Source organism: Carassius auratus, chromosome 19 (assembly GCF_003368295.1).
Source record: "Carassius auratus strain Wakin chromosome 19, ASM336829v1, whole genome shotgun sequence".
NCBI classification, from domain to species: Eukaryota; Metazoa; Chordata; class Actinopteri; order Cypriniformes; family Cyprinidae; genus Carassius; species Carassius auratus.
Genome location: NC_039261.1, coordinates 25,845,833 through 25,866,083, shown reverse-complemented (window position 1 = coordinate 25,866,083; position 20,251 = coordinate 25,845,833). Strand labels below are relative to the sequence as shown.

Here is a 20,251-nt window from a genome sequence, read left to right as displayed (position 1 = left end):
TTCCACTTTGCCATTTTAAAACAACTGTAAAGCTCTTAATCTTCATTATTTGGTCTCTGAAGTCCGACATTTTAGAGTTGAAACCACTGGCTTATATGTTTCATAATATAAAGCACTCATCCATGTACAGTTCATTTTGTCAAAGCATTAATGGTCAAAAGGTTTCTTGACACTTTAAGAACCTTAAGATACTTTAAGTAATCCTAAACAATAAAAAAATATTTCACTTAAAGGCTAAACCTATATTTTGAGTACAACCTAACACTGATGAATAACGATTTCTGTTATTTATGGTAAAAGCTAAAATGCTGCATGATGTCTAGAGGAAAATACTGACAAAAGCTGAGAAATAATTGACACAGAGGAGAGACACAGGATTGCAAGAGAATTCAGCCTCAAATTCAATAACACAGAGAGAAAAACTCTGTAAGAGTAACATGACAAAAGTTCAAGTTATTCAGATCTTTTACTGTGTAGTGGAAGAAGAAACTTTAAACAGGACAGTATATACAAAACATATCTAATATTGTTCAGTGTCATATGAAACCATTTTCCAAAAACAGTTCTTAAAGAGTTAACAAATTACTTGTCATCTGACAGGTAAATACATTCTGATGAATCTGAAAAAACAGCACATGTGTGTCTCTGGAGAAATGGCTAAAAAGCAGCTTAAGTTTTATTAGCTTTCTAAATGTATGAAAATTAAAGGCAAATGTCTTCATTAATGTCAGAAGCCATTAGCTCAAAAGAGTTTGTCCTTTTTCTGTCTTGGCACAAACGGTGTCATTCATCGTGCAAGTTTAGTTCTCAAAATAAAACAACACAAAAAGAAGCCTTCTAAAAGTCCTTCATTATAATTTGCACTAGTGCGTAACATTAAAGATGATGAGGAGAACACTTACCAGTCTTTCATTAAAAAATTTCATGAAGAATCAATATTTTTTTTTTTTAATTCCACCTTCATAAACAACCTTGCATGCTTTATACATTCCATCATGTATCCTTCATTTATATTTTTTCCATTACCAAAGGAAATTTTGGTATTATTAATAAGGATGTCAAAAACCCTATCAACATCTAATGCAAATACAATTTACTGGGAGTCTTCCTAAAAAAGACAACATGACACTTCAAAATTAACCAGTTTTAGCAAAACAATACTAAAGACACTTTTGGGTGACAACTCTTCACACAGACAGCTTTATTAGGCCTTCAAACCCAAACCATCCACAACCATCCATTTTTTTGGACTGTGTTGATGTAACACCAATTGTATCCTTCATGTCTTCATGTCATTATTTTTAAATTCACTAGAAAACAAATCAAATGTGTGCAACAAGGTTTTTCCTCCTTCTATTGTTCAGTTTTCAACAGCTTGTGGTCTGAAGTGACGTTTCAGTGAGAATAGAGGTGATGCTTTTTGAGTCAGAGTAATCGTCCTCTTCCTCAGAGCTCAAGGTGCTTCCCAGAGTTGGGCGTCGAGATTGCTGAACCTTCCTCCTAACAAACAATCACACACACATTAAAACAGAGAGACCAATATCAGCCATAGGCCTGTTAATAGTTTAGCATCGTAAGTGTACCCTCTAGTGGCCAAAATGTTCATTACAACGATGAGATGTATCTATCAAAACGACACTACTGACTTCTACATTTTTCATTAGCTCAGATGTTTTCAAGACGATTAAGATTTTTCACATCAGGCCTGATATATATAAGTGTATCTTTTTCAAATAAATATAACATGTGACCCTGGACTCCTAAACCAGTCATAACGGTCTGAATAAATAAGCTTTCCATAGATGTATAGTTTGTAAGAATATTACTATATTTGGCAGAGATATGGAAATACTGAGAAAATCACCTTTAAAGTTGTCCAAATGAAGTTCTTAATGCATATTACTATTTAAAAATTAAGTTTTGATATATTTACAGTAGGAAATTTATAAAATGTCTTTACTTCATGTCCTAATGATTTTTGGCAAAAAAGTCATAGTATTTTTTGGCTATTGCTATAAATACACCCCAGCGACTGAAGTCTGGTTTTGTGGTCCAGGGTCGCATATATGAATACATTATTATTAATGAATTCATGTGGATATTTGATAGAAAACTGACTTGAGCTCGTTCTCCAGTGCGTTGGCTTTGGCCTGCAGCGCCTCCTGCAGCTCCCGCTGCTCCTCAAGATCCCGCAGAACCTTCCTCCTGACGCCCTCCAGACGCTCCACCTCACCCTCGCTCTCATCCAGCTGCCGCTTCAGAGCCTTCACTCGCAGAGACAGCTGTCAGAGACATGAACACACAGCAGCTGTTTAGACACACTGCTTCGTCTACACGTCATTTATAGGAATGATAAATAACATCATAAAAAAATCTTTATACATCAAGTAGTCAAGTAGTACTAGTACATCAAGCACATACCCTAACGTGCACGAAAAATACATGTATGTTTAAATGTGTGTGTGTGCTTACCTGGTCTCTCTGCTCAGCATGTTGACTTCGCTCCTGGTCCAGGGTGGCTGTCACATCCTTAAGTTTCCTGTCCATTCTCCTCTGAGCTGCTAGAATGGTGTTTTTCTCTCTAAAAGCACAAAAGACAGATAGATGCTTTATTTATTAATATCCAGTTATGTGCTGATTGTGCTTGCGTTATTCCAGTTGTTTACTTTTCTTCACTACGCAAACGGTCCTCCAGTTCCTGAATCTTGTTTTCTAGCATCAGAACTCCAGCAGAGGGGCGAGTCTGAGAGCCCATATCAGCGATACGAGACTTGAACTCCTTCACCTGAGAGATGAGAGATGAAATACAGAGGGATGACAGCATGAAGGTTTTAAACACATACAGTAATAATCTATTAATGTAATTAATGATAATTAATCACATCTTGCTTTCACTGCGTTTTCATTCTGTACCTGTCTCTCCAGTGCACTCTTATCCATCTCAAGATCATGTCTGGCTGAACGTTCCTGCATCAGTTCAGAACGGAGCTGATCCACCTAGATTAAAAAATACATTTAAATCCCTGCTTGTGTATAGCTTATGCTTGCGAATGAATCAAACATAAATATGGTTATCTGTGTACCTGCTCTCGACTGCGAGCGATGCGTTCATTCAGTAGCTCTGCTCCACTCTTCTCCTCATCCAACTCGATCTCTAACGTCTTCACTTTGTCCTGAAACAACAACAAAGTAATTACTGAAACAGCCTGTTTTCATTTCCCATCACTCTTAAATCCTTTGGACATTCAGAGAAGCCTCTAAAAAGAAAGACTGGGTGCTGTCTAGTTGGATTCACTCAGAAGACCGGTTACCTCTATCAGACGGATCTCTCTGCTGCGGTCCGTCTGTGAGCTTCTGTCCGTCTCCAGCTCGTTCTCCAGCTGTTTGAGACGGCTGCTCAGCAGCTCTTTATCCAGCTGAGCACTGTCCCTCTCCTCTGAGCATGACAGCAGTTCTTTCTTCAGACGAGACACCTTAGAAACACACACCGAAGCACTGACTATCTATGCTGTGAACTGAAAGGTTGTAAGTTCAGACCAGAGCCAGAATAAAGGACCAGTGGGAACTCATGTCCAAAGTTAATAATAATAACAAAAGCAGTGGGAATATTCTCACTGACAATGACTTGATTTTCATGAAGGATGTCATTTTTTTGCTCTATAAACACCGTGTTGTACTTTAGCACTGTGTGTATACTATCTAGTGAAACCCGGTCTGTCTCACCTCCTCCTGGGTGGTCTTTAGGAGGGCCTGCGCTCTCTGTTGCTCCACCAGTCTGTCTTTACTGAGTCTCTGAGCATCCTGCAGCTCTCTACGAGAACGATCCCTGAATTCATCGAACTGAGACTGAAGAACCTGCACCGACTGACGTGAACCTCCCATCATAGTCTCCATCTGATAGGAAGAAATGAACACGAAAAACAATTAAATGCTGTTCTTTTACAAAAATCCTGTTCAAAGAATTCAGAAAAAAAATGCATCACATTTTCCACAAAAATATCAAGCAGCACAACTAGTTTCAATACTGATAAAAAAATGTATTTTTTTCAAGCACCAAATCAGCATATTAGAATGATTTCTGAAGGATCATGTGACACTGAAGACTGGAGTAATGATGCTGAAAATTCAGCTTTAAATTAGATTTAAATTATATGTAAATAGAACATAGCTATTTTAATTTGTAATATTATTTCACAATATTACTGTTTTTACTGTATTTAAGATCAAATAAATCCAACCTTGGTGAGGATAAATGAACACTTAAAAAAATATTGCATCAACCCCAAACTCTAAAAAATAAGCATTTGTTAACTACACAAAAACACATACGCACCTCCTTATTGATCTTCTCCAGCGCTCGGTCCAGCAGTCTCTTCTGCTCCTCCAGGTCACTCTTGCCACGTCTCAATGCTTCTCTTTCTCTCTCCCTCTCCTCCAACCGGCTGCTGAGCTCCTCTTTCTCCTGACCCAGTCGAGAAGCGGCACGCCGGGACTCCTCCAGCTGGTTCCTCAGGCTCCGGTTCTCATCCTCCAGAACATCTGAGGAGCTGTCAGGAACACTGGACTGCAAGAGTGTCTGGAAATGAAAAGAACATTGTAAATGGAAGACTAAACTAAATCAGAAGAGATGGATAATTATGCCAATCAATTTAAAGCAAAATGCTTAAATGCAAAATGGATGTTTTACCATGCGTGCTATTCTCTCTCTTAAGCGAGCATTGGCCTCTTGAAGTTCTAGAGTGCTTTCAATATCTTGAGATTGCTCTGATGTGGAGGGCTATACACAAGAAGTAATTAGAATAAGGGAACAAATATTACATTATTTTAAAGTACTTTTTCTGTTCCTCAAGAAAGTAATAAAGCTGTATAAAACACGTCAAATTCAGCATGTTGAGTGATAAGTTAGACAAATGAGATTTAGTTTCTTACAGAGTAACTAAACCCTAAACCAACTTTTTTTAGTTAATGATCTGTAAGAATGGGGCTTTATTAGTGCTGTTCATTGATTCAAGTAACTTTTTTTTACATTTGACTATAAAGTGTTTTAATTCTTCAATTTATGTTCTAAAAACGTCTAAATGCTGCCCTCTTCAGGTTGAACGCTGGGTACTGCAGTTGTTGTTTTCCTATTGGATGTTGCACCGCAAGTTTCCAGCTCACCATGCCCCTTGGTACGAGCTACCACGACCTTGGCAGTATAAAACCATCTTGTTCCGTCAAAATTACTATAGTGAGTCAGGAGTTGGAATTGCGAGTATTGAAAACGGCCAGGATAGACTATTATAGCATCTATTTAGTTTAGCATTTATATAGTTGTTTAGATTATTTTGTGTAGGCTATGTAGTTAATTAGGATAGTTGTTAGTGTAACTTTAGTATTTTTAGAATCATAGTTAGTTAGTAGCATAGTATTGCATCAGTTAAGATAGCTTCAAGTTAGCGTGGGTTTATCTGTATTTAGTACAGTGGTCAGGATGGTACATAGGTGTAGTGTTGCTGGTTGCGACAGCACTGCTGGACTGCATAGTTTTCCGTAGTTAAGACCGCAGTTTGAGCCAGCAGCTCGAATTGATATGGCTCAGGCCACAGACACCTCGACATCCTCCACTTCAGCTGAAGGAGGTGGAGAAATGTCCTCTAGTTCAAATGATCGCTCTGTTGCAAAGCTTCTTGCATTACTACAGTCACTCTCCATAACTCTCTTGACAGCAGCTGTCAATCAATCCGTCACTGCGGGTCTCAGGTTCACGCCCCTCCCGCTCAGCCCCGCCCTCGGTTCATCCCCTCTATCTCCGCTGTGCTCTGACCACCTTTCAGCATTTTTCAAATATTGCCAGTGGGTGGAGCAGGCTCTCACCAGGGGTTTAATTACCCTTTAAATAGGCCAGTTAAGACAAAAACTAATATGGATGAAATAGGATTTAATGCACCCTGTTAGCTTTTTAATATTCATTATTTCAAGAATTACCTGTTGTGTTTTCTGCAGCGCTTTTGTGAGTTGCTCTTTGTCTTTCTTTGACTGATCTATTAGTCTGTCAATCTCTGCCTTCAGCTCCTTCTCTCGATTCTCATTGGCTCTTGATACTGATTTAAGCTCCTCCTCCCTTTTTGCTGCTTCAGCTTTCTGTTTTTGCACTTCTGAAAGAGCTTTCTTCAAATCATCTTGGCACCGCTGCAGCTCCTGAAAATGCAAAGAAACTTTTATACCAGATTTTATACATATCTCAGTCTCAAAATTCAGCATTCACAGTGTGTAGTTAGCGGTCACCATGAATCTTTTTGAGCCACATAAGAGATTAAACAGATTGTTGCATTGTATTTGTATCTTACCTTCATTGAAGCATTTGAATCAGTTTCATCAGGTTGTTTCTTAAATGTGCGCAGCTTCTCTTCCAGTTCCTTCTTCTCCTGCTGAGCTTGCAGCAGCCTGTCCAATGGGACAAAAACTAATTAAAACACACCAACACACAATATCACATTCAGCTATTCACTAAAATGATTTCATCCAGTAGAAGAATCAACATCCTATAAAAGAATCTGTTATTTCAGAATGGAAATTATTTATGACAAAAGAAAAGATTTGATAAAGATTTGTTTGAGCGTTAATTTGGGTAACCTGCACTAGACATATATTAGTAGAAGTGTATATGACGCATCAGTTCAGATAGTGAGATTAAGGGATTTTTTTTTTGATTAGTCTTAATTATAACAGAGTTTTATTAGATTTCATAACCTGCAGCCAAATTGAAACCATGTTAATAGATTCTAGTTTAGTGTGTCAGTTTTCACCAGGGCCAGATTTTACAACAATTAACTGATTTACACTAAAACACTTCATCAGTTATAGTTCATTTCTGCCAGTGGAGTCAGTAGTTATGCGTCTACTACAGGACTCTGTCTCACTTTTGAAATGCGCTGCACTGCCCCTGTCTGGCAAACAAGAAGACATGAAACAGAAAGACAACAATAAACATTTAACAGTCACAACTGACATGAACATGTAGCGTGAAGCTCATAAAGCACATAAAAAAAACGCTAACAAACTAAGACAACATATAAATAAGATAATGAAACCTGTAGGACAAGATTATGAGTTATAGTTCACATCAAAACATGCTGTAAAAAACTAAATTTGCTTTAAAAGATATGTTTTTAATGTGTTTTGGATGAAATAAATGCAGCTTTGTTGAGCATAAGCGATCTTACAGACCCTAACATTTTGAACAGCAGTGAGTGTGAACTGGATATACAGGATAATAACAATATCTACGTGTGAAGAAACACATCAGGCATTTTGTCCTACAGACAGACCAGAAGACAAAATTCCAGCCAAACATTTATTATACGTACTGAAGTCTGGATGTAAATAAAGGGTGTTGTCACAAGACTGTTTGTATATGCTTACACATGATGAGTCTCTTAACTCCTTAGACAAACATGGACTTGAACCTTGGAGTAACACTTTAAGATCTTACTAAACAATTTATGAAATTGTTTTATAATGTTTTACCTGATTAAGACTGCATAGTTATGGATATATGTTGCTACAATACTGTAATTTTAACTCTGATGGTTGTTAATAATAATGGCTGTTTCTAATGCCGGATGCCCTAATGTTACTGGTGGGCTTAAACACTAATTTGCATAAAATGAAACAACAAATTCACATCACATAACCGAGATACACCAAAAATTTGGAATCGCTATTTAAAAGTTTCAGAAGTTGATGCTTCAAGTGTCAGAGCTTACTCCCGGTTGGCAGAGCCAAGCTGCTCCTTCCATTGGTCGCTCTGCTCTTTGTATCCCTCCAGCTCCTCCTCCAGAGCCAAGATGGAAGCATTAACCTTCTGACGCTCCTCCTCAATTTCCAGCTGAGACTGCGGATAAGGCCAGAGGAAAAGACAACAGGTATCAGTGAAAACTTCCATTCTGTACTTTGCACCCATTAAAAACTGCGCAAAGTTCTTCTCACAACGGTTTGGACAACAAAACAGATCAGACATCTGAATCGATCCAGCCTAGGTATCAGGCATGACATGACAAGCGATAAAACATCCCAGTGAGAAAGGGACTCAGAATGTGAGACACAGGCATTAATTTGTCTTGTAGTGTATGTTCACCTGTGAGACGGTCTCCATGCTGTGACGGAGGGCATCCATGTCTTGACTGTACTGCTCTCTCAGGGCCTCCATGTCTTTATCATGGGACTCCACCTCATCTTTCAGTGCTCCTTTCAGAGCAGTGAGCTCTCGCTCTCTCTGCCTCAGGGTGTCCTCCAGTTTCTGCTTCAGCATCAGACACTCTGACAGCTCTGCCTGCACCGTCATCAAGTCCTGCAGAGAAAAAGAGTGTTTAAGAGAAAACTAAATTTCACTTTCAAAATCAGCTTTATAAAGAATAGTATCTAGCCGAGTAAGGGTCATTAATAGCAGACATCACAATCATTCTGTATCAAAATCATAACCATGCTTGTGTGCGTACTAGCTGCATTGTGTCGGACTGAGGTGAGTTTTCCAGCGTTCGTCTGAGCTCTTCCTGGAGCTGAGCTAGCTGATCCTCCTGCTGCCGTAAGCGAGACTCCGCTGCCTCTCTATCCATACGCAGCTCCACCATTCTGAAGAGAGGAAGTAAATATCAGACAAATCTAATTCAAACTCCACAGGGTTATATTTTCTGTTGGAAATGCACATTTGCTTCTTGAGTTAATGCACAGACTCACTGGTCCTGGTTTTCCTGTAGTTCTCTCTTGGCCTTGTCCAGGAGTTGCTGGAATTGTGTGTTTCTGTTGAACGCCTGCTCCAGTTCAGACTTCATATTGCTGTCAGTCACTAAGATCTGCGGACCCTGTGGAGCACCAAACCCCAATGAGCTTTAAAGATTACTGTAATGATTTGGGTTCAAAACCAATAAAGCCCGGCGGACTGCATGCTGAAAATTCACACTTACAATAATGCATTTACAATCAAAAACTATGGGTTTAAAAAACTCAAGCACGTATCAAAATGTTATGATCAGTAAAGTAATCCTTGTAGCAATGGGGATACTGGTCAAAGCAGCGGAGCAGGCTGTACATTGTAAATACGTAAATCCCATAAATACTTCTTCCTGGTGTCTTGCGTGCTTTATGTGAAATTTATAGGGTTTACTGACTTGGTTATGTCAGGAATTAAAAGACTGTATAACTTTCCACAGACAAGATTGCGAAGTGATTGTATTGCACAGTCTCATGTCAATTTTGGAATTCGCCTGAAGGACTGAACAAATTTTAAATTACCATAAAATGAAAAAAACAATAATAATAAAAAATTTATTTTGCACGTTTTCACAAACCGAGGGAAAAGTGAAAATCTACAATTTTCCAACATTATAAATAAATAGGTAAATATTAAATAAACATGTTAACATTTCTTCACAATACACAAAAACTTTATGATTTAAGCATTAAATATATAAATCAAATAAAAAATTACTACTGTGTTGGAAGCTGATTTGCTTCCATTTTTATTAATTTAACTATTGAAACTAAAAGTCTTTGAATTTGCCATCGACGGGCCTTATCAAACCAGAACACATGTAGCTCTGTTCATACAAGCTGCAGCACCAAAACAAACATGCATATTTCTACATAGGGGAGGTTAGGTGTCATCTTGAGGCTAGGCATTCATCTCACAGCAGTAATATTTCTTCATATGTCCCCTCAGGAATCAGGAGCGATACATTACACCAGTAATTCTTACTGTCAATCGCATGATTGTGAATCCTGATACAGATAAGCCTAAGTGAATCATCTTATATCTGCACGTGGCTGATCTTAACTTAATGAGGAAATATCTGAAATATGCACACAGCCAGAAGGCAGCCGTGTGCTCCTCAAATAACCCAGTCCTCTTGGATATCTCATCAGACTATTCAACTGCTGTAGCCATCATTATAATGACCACACACGGCTACCACGAGGTCATTTGAACTGACCTCTTGTGTTGCAGGGTCTAAAGTTACTTCTTGATTAAAAAAAGAACTAATTAATTTACTATTAAAGTCATCTTATTAGAAGCCTTCAACACCAATGTAAACTTTCAGAACCATAAATGTTCAAAAGAACAGCATGTATAGAAACAGAACTCTTTTGTAACATTATAAATGTCTCTACTGTCATAACGTTTGATTAATTTAATGCCTCCTTGCTTGATAAAAGTACCAACATTTTATCTGAAAATGTTTAACTTCGTACTAGTGTATAGTCTCAGTATAAACAGCATCAAGAATCTCCAAGTGTCTGAAAAGGTGCACTCCATGCTAATGAGCTTAATTAACGACAGCAATACTGCCCACAACAACAACAGAGTTTATCATGCATGGACGAGTGCTCAGTGAGATACGACAGCATAAGAGCCCGTACACCGAGTGGCCATTAAAACTAAACAGACAGGCTGAGGGGAAACCCTCCATCTCAGGCATCCGTTTTCATTGTGACTTAATTATTGATGGATCACAAAAAGCGAGCTCTCAACCACGTGGCCCTAATCAGCTTTCCTTGTTGAGACGACGGTTGCCAAGAGACCGCAGGAGGATATTTCACATGCAGGAAGCTTATGCAAACACGTAGGCTAACAATATTATACAGACACACACACCTATGCATGGGTGTACGTACAGGAAGATACAGAAACCCGTCATTAAATGGATATTTCCCTCCAAATTATAATTATTTGCATACTCTCATTTTGTTCTAAAGACTTTAAGTATCATAATGTCTTCTTGTAGTCATATGATAGATTTGTGTGAGCAACAAACTTTTTTTTAAAGTTGTTGTTTATTGATAACCTGGTATGAGAACCAGACCAGTCCAATTCTAAATCGATAGTTCACTCAAAACATACATTTACATTTACATTTACATTTACTTTTGTACATTTAGCAGACGCTTTTATCCAAAGCGACTTACAGATGAAGACAGTGGAAGCAATCAAAAACAACAAAAAGAGCAATGATATATAAGTGCTATAACAAGTATCAGTTAGGTTAACACAGTACACATAGCATGGGATTTTAAATAATATAATAAATAAAAAGAAAACAGATCGAATAAAAAATAAAAGAATAGAGCAAGCTAGTTAGAGGTCTTTACACATACACACACACATACATATACAATTGCATAATAAATGAAAAGAAAATAGAATACAAAAAGATTAGAAAGGTAGTTAGATTTTTTTAAAGAATAGAATTAGAATAGTGAGTGTTAAAGTTAGAGGGTCAAATAAAGAGGGAAGAGATGAGTTTTAAGCCAATTCTTGAAGATGGCTAAGGACTCAGCTGCTCGGATTGAGTTGGGGAGTTCATTCCACCAGAAGGGAACATTTAATTTAAAAGTCCGTAAAAGTGACTTTGTGCTTCTTTGGGATGGCACAATCAAGCGACGTTCACTTGCAGAACGCAAGCTTCTAGAGGGCACATAAGTCTGAAGTAACAAATTTAGGTAAATGAGTGCAGAGCCAGTGGTAGTTTTGTAGGCAAACATCAATGCCTTGAATTTTATGCGAGCAGCTATTGGAAGCCAGTGCAATTGATAAATAGAGGTGTGACGTGTATTCTTTTTGGCTCATTAAAAATTAATCTTGCTGCCGCATTCTGAATTAATTGTAAAGGTTTGATAGAATTGGCTGGAAGACCTGCCAAGAGAGCATTGCAATAGTCCAGCCTGGACAGAGCAAGAGCTTGAACAAGGAGTTGTGCAGCATGTTCTCAAAGAAAGGGCTTGATCTTCTTGATGTTGAATAAAGCAAATCTGCAGGATCGGACAGTTTTAGCAATGTGGTCTGAGAAAGTCAGCTGATCATCAATCATAACTCCAAGGCTTCTAGCTGTTTTTGAAGGAGTTATGGTTGATGTGCCTAACTTGATGGTGTAATTGTGATGGAACGATGGGTTTGCTGGAATCACAAGCAGTTCTGTCTTGGCAAGGTTGAGTTGAAGGTGATGGTCCATCATCCAGGAAGAAATGTCTGTTAGACAAGCTGAGATGCTACCGTCGGATCATCAGGATGGAATGAGAGGTAGAGTTGAGTGTCATCAGCATAGCAATGGTATGAAAAGCCATGTTTCTGAATGACAGAACCTAATGATGCCATGTAGACAGAGAAGAGAAGCGGTCCAAGAACTGAGCCCTGAGGCACCCCAGTAGTTAGATGTTGAGACATGGACACCTCACCTCTCCAAGATACTTTGAAGGACCTATATCCTTAGGTAAGACTCAAACCATTGAAGGGTGGTTCCTGAGATGCCATTTGCCAGTAGTACATCCGATTCAAAAGCATGATTCATTAACAAATTGGACAATGGACATCTCTCGAATCAACATAATACTAGGAAAACAAGTGAATTGAATTTTAGATCTCGATCTATAAAACTGAAATAAAAAGCCTTAGTCATATGTACCCTTTTCCTTGTATTTTCATGGGGATTTTTTCATTTTGGCAGGACCAGTTAATAGTTAATCTCAATTAATTATAATAAAATTAAAATTAATCATTAAAATTATATAACACTGACCAAAAAGAAAATTATATGGGAATTTAACTTTTTGTGCTCTGGCCCTTTAAAAAAAAGCCTCTTCTTAGCGGACCTATTTTTTTTTTAAATAAATAATAATCATGATAATGACTATCGTCTTTTTAACACGCATGCTAATTTCTTCACACACACACACACACACACAAAAATTGTCTTGCTGCTCTTATCTCCTCTCACTGTCTCAAAATATCTTTCTCACAATCATGCAAAACAGGGAACAATATGCAAACCATGGGCATAGACACACACACACACACCCTCTGTAGATGTAGGTTCGTCATTCAGCAAACATTGCTGAGCACTATTCAGTGCTGGGAAATGCAAACTGATTTACTGAATAAAAGCGTGCTTACCTTGACCCCACAGAACCTTTCCTGAATGAGGCTTGCTTTGCGTTTGATGGCTGACTCACTCTCAATAGACCTAGTGTTAGAAAATATGAAGGGAAATATAATGAGCCAGAGACAGATTGGATTATGGCATGTTCTGAAGAAAATGTAAGAGGTATATGCCAGGGCTGCTAGGGTGTTTTAAGTGGTTTTAAGCATGTTTTTAGGGTATTCTGGTCTAATGCTACTGCAATGCTAAAGTGTGAGTGGCATTCAACATGTTGATATTTGTTGAAGCCCCTATGAGCAATACAGTTAAAATATTATAAGCTTACAAAATATTATTAAATTTATCTCTCTAGTCACTCCAACATTATTACAGCTGTCATGAGTAACATTGTTATGTGAAATCAAGCCAAGCCTTTCAAAGCCTTTCAAGTAGTATATTGCATGTCTAGTAACACTTTAGTGTAGGGGCTTATTCTCAGTATTAACTAGTTGCTTATTAGCATGCCTATTATTAACATATCTGCTGTTAATTAGTACTTATAAAGCACATATTCTGCATGACCATATCCTACATCTCTAATCCGACCCAGTACCTAAACTTAACAACTATCTTACTATTACTGAGCACCTAATTAGGAGTTTATTGAGGTAAAAGTCATAGTTAATTAAAATAAAGACCTTAAAATAAAATATGACCGTATACCTTTATGAATGTACTTCACCAATTGGATAAATATTGAGAAATACATTTAAAGGCAACTCTGAGGCTCTGTAAAATAAGAAAATTATTATACCCCTCTTTAAGTATGTTGTAAATGGCTCGTTTGGTCTGGGCATCCTCTCCATTTCCGTCCTCTGCCCTTGTGGTCTGGCTCTTTATGAGGTCAGGGGTCACCTGGAAAAAAAGACATATCAAACATGCATTATTTTTGAAATACCATACATAAAACCGCCCCTGAAATAGGTGCTAAGAGAGCAAATCATAAAACTTTAAAGAAATACAGCCTTCCAAAAGCATGCTTGGCATCTTATTGCCAGCAATCCCATTTGTACAAAATTATTAACAACAGAAAGCATTTTTAATTGGCTAGAGGAAAAAAGCATGAATATGCCCCCCCCCCCCCACACACACACATTTTTTTCCAAGGTTTACAGATTTTTTTAAGCATGGTTTTCCAAAACCACCTTTAAAGTTGCAATGAAAACAATGTGGTAACAGATCTTCTCTTACATATCGTGAAGAAAATCTGAATGAAATAGACTACTTTTAAAAGAAAATATAGTGCCGGACTTGGTTGTATTGAAAGGTTCCTAATTGGATTTTTTAGGTGTGCCAACTTTATGCAAGAAGAAGAACAATATCTTGAGGACTCACTGGTTTCTTTGGTAGAGCAGGTGGCGTTTCATTGGGCACAAACAGCTTTGGAGATTGGGTGAAGGTGAGGGGTTTGGAATTGGGGATAGCTGCCACTTTAGCCACAGAGGTGGAGTCTCTTCCTAGACTTCCGGTTGAAGGTTTGGGTGAGTTGAGTTTGGGCACTGTAGCTGGAGTAATAGGAGCATAGGGGTTTATTGTTGGTGATAATGGTGGGGTGTCATCTGTAGGTTTATTGAGAGCATCCACACTGTTCGACCGAACTCGGTTATCAAGTAGATTTCGAGTTCGGGGTTCTGAGTTTATAATATCACCAGAACTACCACCACTAAACCGGCTAATGAGTTTATTAATTGGAGCCAATGACTTGGTGTCTATAGCTGGGGCCTTCTCATCATCCAATGAGGTTCCATTTAGCCCCGTCCCATTCATATTACTCCCAATACCATTCTGCCTGACCTTCCTAAGCCCTGCTTCATTAAAACGATCATCGTCCTTCTTGTCTACCTTGGGAGCCAGAGCAGAAGGGGTGAGATGTTCTGTAGTCCTGGGCTCTGCTTCTCCTTGAGTACCTGCCTGTCCATCACCAGGTGGCCTTCTTAAGGGACTCCCAAAATCCTCATCTGGAGAGCTAGGTTGGTCAGCGGGGATATAGGAACCCTGGGGAGTCCGAGCACCTTCCCTTTGTCCCAGACGCAGGGTGTTGTATGGGGAGGTTCGAGAGACAACTGGAGCTGAGCTCTGGATTTGTGGTTGAGTCTTCAGTTGTACCCCGTAAGAGTCCCCCTTTTCTCCGTCCTTGAGCACCACGTATGGTTGACCCGAAATGCCTTGCACCCGCACAGCTACTCCATACTTAGATGGCGAAGGAGTCCCGTTACTGACGCCACCAGCTCCACCAGCCATTCGACTCCTGTCTGGGAACCCTCCGCCGGCATCATCCAAATCTTTGATGAAGCGAATCTGGACACCGTAGTCCAGAGGGGGCTTCCTGTCTGCTGAGAGGGAGCTCATTGTGACCTGCTGTGATGCCAAGACAAAGAATTTAATAAATCAGTGCACTAGTCCATTTAGAGGCTAAATTAAAAGGCTAGACTGTTTGGTGGACTATCTGAGGAACCCAAAGAGGGCACAGATACACATAAAAAAACACAACATGAATTACAATGCAATAAATCAAAACAGGGTAGACTCCATATTTAAATTTTCAAATGAAACCAAGGCCGTGTGCGATAGATTTAAAGTCTGATCAAACGACTGCAGAATTTAAAGGTTCAACAGGAAGTGACACTTCATTTCCACAACCTACATTCTCTGGAGTTTTTTGGTCTACTGGAAATCTTTGCAAAGAGGTTTTTTCAATGCCAAGTCTGCCGAAAAATCCATCTTTGCTCACCTTTTAAATATATTTCAGACTATTAATATCTCCCAAGAGACCATTTAACAAACCACTCTCAACTCCTTGACATATTGTCACACTTTGGTAAATGGAAATATGAAGCAGTTTTGTGCGTGACACAGCTATCAGGTATCGGCGCAGGTATTGAGAGTCTTCTCACATGTGAAAAGAGAAAGATATTGTTTGTGTGTCACAAACAGGTGTGCCTGCTGGTAGGAGCAGGTTCTAGAACATTCCACTCTGATTCTTGTCTTCACGTTTTCCTAGAACACAGTTACAGTACACAGGAGAGCTAACATTAGCTCAAAAACAGCTTATCACTCTGATGGGAACATTCCTCAAATCATATCAATGCGCCTGCTTGCATGACAGATCAAAGATGCTGAGTCTAATCTGCTGTTTAACTGGCGTTTAAAGAGACGCATATGTGCTCTACTGTATGAAGCATATGACACAGAAAACATCCAGAGCTATGCAGGGAATCATCTAAAGCCCACGTTTTACCACCTCATCAGTGTGTTCAACTTGAAGTTTTGAAGCAAATTTCTTTCTGCATTCTCTATATAAAAGTCAAAAATTGCTTTGTGTATGCAGCAGTATGTTGCATCCTGTGTTGAACACAAACTTATAATGCACCAGCATAACACTGGTGGGCAAAAACTGTGACGACACTGAGAACTTTAGTCCACAAACTCTGGTCTATCAATGAATAACTTATTGAAACAGGGGTATTTGGTTACATTATAACTGTCGGCGCTTCTGTTGAGCCATTAGGTGTGATTAGCTACTCAAAGTCAGCCATTGTCTTCCTCACATAGGTGGGATTCCAGGCATTCCTGTAAAATGGAACCCACCATGTGATTTCTCATTGGTTAAAGGAACAGATTAATTATGTGAAACCTGTATATATTGAACTGAATTTCTTTTTTGAACATGTGACCGACAAATGTTTCAGAAAATGTTTTATACTTTCACCAAAATGAAAATGGTTTAAGGGTACAAGTTTTCCACGTTTCTCAAATTATTGCATTAGAACCCATGTGTTTAAATGCACCAAACATTAAAGCTACAGTGTATGAAAACAGGTCTGGACAGTTGTGTGGATGTGATTCTTTCCCGCCACAAGGCACTGGGTCCCAGCTGGCATCAGAATGGCTGTTAGTTCTTTGAGGAATGTTACTAAACTTGATCATCAGTTCTCTCTACCATCTTCTATTCATTCAGTAAAATTAACAATACAAAATATTGTGCTGCACATACTCTTGTCTTGACTACTTAGAAAAGCATGTGATGATTGATTTCTTTTTAATAAACCAAATTGCCACCCCATTTCTGACCTATTTTATGCAACATTAATTCTGACAAAGTGTAAAAAGAAAAAAACAAACAGGCATATCAGATCATATCAGTCTTCGAAAATGAAGCCTTTGATTTAGCATGTTAATTAGTGAATGATGATACTCAGTTTTACTGCATTAGTAATCAATAGCTTGACTGTGTTTTTTTTTTTTTTCAGCCACAATACTGGTAACATTTTGTTACATCTAGGGTTGCAAATGGCAGACAATTTCAGGTAAATTTTTCACCCTTTTACAACCCATCATGTATCACACTGAATTTAGTATATTTAAAGTTGCGTTGAAATAGAAGTAGTGACCAATTTTTTCTTGTGACTTACATCCGAATGTAACATGCATTTAGAAAATAGATTTATTTCCTGTATTAATATCGACTAATTTGCCTTTACTTCCAATTTCCATTGATTTCTTTAAACTTTACACTCATTTATTTCTAGAAATAGATTTTCAGCTGAGTATGAATGACTCACACATTAAAGGCACATTATGTTAACCCCTCACGTAAATGTGTACACACAAACACTGCATGCACTGTTACAGATTACATCAGATCCCTTAGGTTTATTATATCACACTTACGAGACTCATCCCAGCTGCGTGTTTCACACGGATATAAAAAAGGGAATTGCTCGTTTAATAAAAATACCTAAACAGATCTGTAAGGGTTTTATTTCCAGTTTCCACACTCTTTGAAAGTATTAGTACCCTGAGGGTACTTGTGTCTGAATTGGCTTTAATCCATTCATTGTTTTCTTGGCTGATGCTTCTATGGGGAAAATGCTATTTATGTCAATTATGTCAACATAGTCTCTAGCCAAACATATGAACATCTTTCACTTTTTATCCCTTCTAAAATGCCACCAAATATGGTCTCAATAACTGCTATTTAATTTACATACTCACCTAAATGTAAACTCTTAACCGAGTGGCATTATACTACATGAAAATGATGCTAGACAACTTCTCCAACAAACGTACATTTAACGTAACTTGTTCTATCCACTTTTACCCAACTGTCCCATGGTTATTTTAGTTGTATGTACTAAGTCAGTTCTCCTTAAGTTCACAGGTGTCTGAGCAGAATAACCGCATGAACATGAACATATTCCACAAACATATGACTGCTATTCAAACATATTAATTTTTTCAATAGTAATAAATTGGAATTTGATGTTTTATTCCCTGTGACTGGAATGAGTTAACCCAAAAATGACAATGAGTAATTTTCCTCTTTAATCTGTTTAATTTGTGTTTTTTAATTGTAATTTTTTGTAATGTGCTCTGTCTTTAATGCAATGTTCTACTTTGATGTTTTGTAATTTGATGCAATGGCATTCATTTTAGAGTGTTTTATTGATATCTTGTCACCTTAAACAGACAATCACGATAATTTAAGCTTGTATCAGGGGCTCTGTCATAATTGGATATATTTTTAAGTTCTTTCCTTATTGTCATAAAGTAATAAGATAGCTTTTGACTAGTTGTTGTTGACAAAATACAGTTGCTTGATTAACTGATATCCAAGCACATAAACAAACAAGCATAAACAGCTCAACATTTTAAATAGGAAAGCAAAATACTATAACATCTTTTGCATACTTATTCATTGCCATTATTTCATTGTCATTTAATTACTTTTATTTTATTTGCCAGTTTATTAGACTATAAAGGACAGGACAGAATTTGGGTTATTGTGTCATAAACTCCACTATGTTCTGGTTACACTGTGTTGGAAATAACCAACAGCTAAATATTAAATTACACAGAGACAGGCACTTTTTAGAGGTGCTGGGTTTGTCCCTAAGATTCTTTATCCACAGATATGACTTCAGAGAGATGAGGAAGCACAAGCAAAGGTGCAGAATGAAAGATTTTTTCAGTCGTGTTCAAATTGCGTCACACCCACCCATCAAGTCAGTCAGTATCGGTGGGATCGAAACCAGCATGTTAGTATACGTGGCTAAAGTTACATCTCTGATACAAAAGAGAATAGAAAAAAATCATGGCTACGGTTTTGGCTTGTTTAGTTGTGTTGTCCTTTGACTCTGTAAAAGATGTAGACACAAAGGTACAAACATATGCTATCAAAACCCCCTTTTAATCATATGAGATATTTAAAATTCACTTTGTCAAAAAACTTTGTCGATACATAATATATAAAAAACGATGCTAATCGGTTCTAATGGGATCAACGCAGATCAAAGTCATACTGACTTTATTATTTTTATAGAGAAGAGACGCCAATGTGGATCAGCGCATCTTCTGTGATCAGTCAGTAGCTTCAGACACACAAAGCAACAGGTGTTTTTTTGCTTCGCTCAGCAGAACTCCATCGTAAATATGAAACCATTGGATTATGGATTAAAACAACTGAAAGGCTGGAAACAAACGCGCGGCCATGAACTGCAAGAAAAACAAAAAGCCCAATGCAAACATACACCGCTTGAGTAAACAAAGACATTCCTTCTGCTTACCTGTTCTCTGAAACCTTCAGCAATAACCTTCAATAGGAACAAAACAATTAAGAGGCTCTTTTTAGGTTTAGTTCCAATTAAAAACTCCTCCTTGAGACCAAGGATGGACAGTCCATGCAAAACTGTCAGTGCGTTTTTTTTCCGAAACAACCTGTTGCCTTTGCGTCATTGATCCGCCCCTCCTGAGCGCTCATTGGCTGAAGAGTTGTCCCAAGGCCCGTCGATTGGAACACGTGATTGGTCGAAATCTTATGTCAATCAAATACAAATAAATCATGGCCCGTCCATCACAGGCTTCATGTATATGTCTTTCCATTAACCAATTTAAGAAGCTTGATGTCGGGGTTTATTCCCGGTAAAATCGTAATTTTGTTTTAAAACAACACACTAAAAATAATAAAGTTGTGAAAATAAACTGTAAAAATAGGTAACGTATATCATAAGGTCATAACAGTTGGTTTAAGACAGATAACAAATACGTTTTATTTTTAACGTTCTTATAAAGATTTTAATTAGCAGATTAGTCAGTTTATTAGAATATAATTCAGTGTCAAAATTGATTTTTTTTTTTGACCTTTAGTAAAAAACAAAATAGAACTGAAACACTAGAACAAATTTCCGTGTTAATCATTTGCAAAATTATGGATCTGTGAATGATTTAGACACGTGTTCTTGTTCCGTTTCATGAATATGGCCATTCATAGCTTACTTTAGCATTACTAACTAGTTTATATA

At 37.9% G+C, this 20,251-nt stretch overlaps 1 protein-coding gene across 3 annotated transcripts; it reads right to left on the bottom strand.

Moving 5' to 3' along the window:
• Positions 1-450: 450 nt before the first annotated feature.
• cgnb (cingulin b) lies at positions 451-19,681 on the bottom strand. Of its 3 annotated transcripts, XM_026289758.1 has the most exons (21): positions 19,517-19,681; positions 14,286-15,308; positions 13,705-13,805; positions 12,926-12,995; positions 8,719-8,843; positions 8,481-8,613; positions 8,120-8,332; positions 7,749-7,876; positions 6,903-6,929; positions 6,330-6,426; positions 5,968-6,180; positions 4,688-4,777; positions 4,334-4,576; positions 3,724-3,894; positions 3,312-3,473; positions 3,084-3,173; positions 2,914-2,997; positions 2,667-2,785; positions 2,473-2,581; positions 2,119-2,282; positions 451-1,500 (listed from the first exon to the last, which is right to left on the bottom strand). In XM_026289758.1, the coding sequence occupies exons 2-21, from the start codon at positions 15,297-15,299 to the stop codon at positions 1,368-1,370; spliced, it is 3,486 nt and encodes a 1,161-aa protein (XP_026145543.1). In that variant the 5' UTR covers positions 15,300-15,308; positions 19,517-19,681; the 3' UTR covers positions 451-1,367. The 3 variants fall into 3 exon arrangements, with proteins under 3 accessions (XP_026145543.1, XP_026145545.1, XP_026145544.1); XM_026289760.1 differs by lacking the exon at positions 4,688-4,777; XM_026289759.1 differs by lacking the exon at positions 6,903-6,929.
• Between the last annotated feature and the right edge of the window lie 570 nt (positions 19,682-20,251).

Coding starts and splice junctions, on each gene's coding strand:
- cgnb (XM_026289758.1), bottom strand. CDS start 15,299: ATGAGCTCCCTCTCAGCAGACAGGAAGCCCCCTCTGGACTACGGTGTC. Junction 6,427..6,902: donor CAGTGCAGCGCATTTCAAAA/GTGAGACAGAGT, acceptor CCCATTGGACAG/GCTGCTGCAAGCTCAGCAGG. Junction 2,283..2,472: donor ATGCTGAGCAGAGAGACCAG/GTAAGCACACAC, acceptor TGTCTCTGACAG/CTGTCTCTGCGAGTGAAGGC.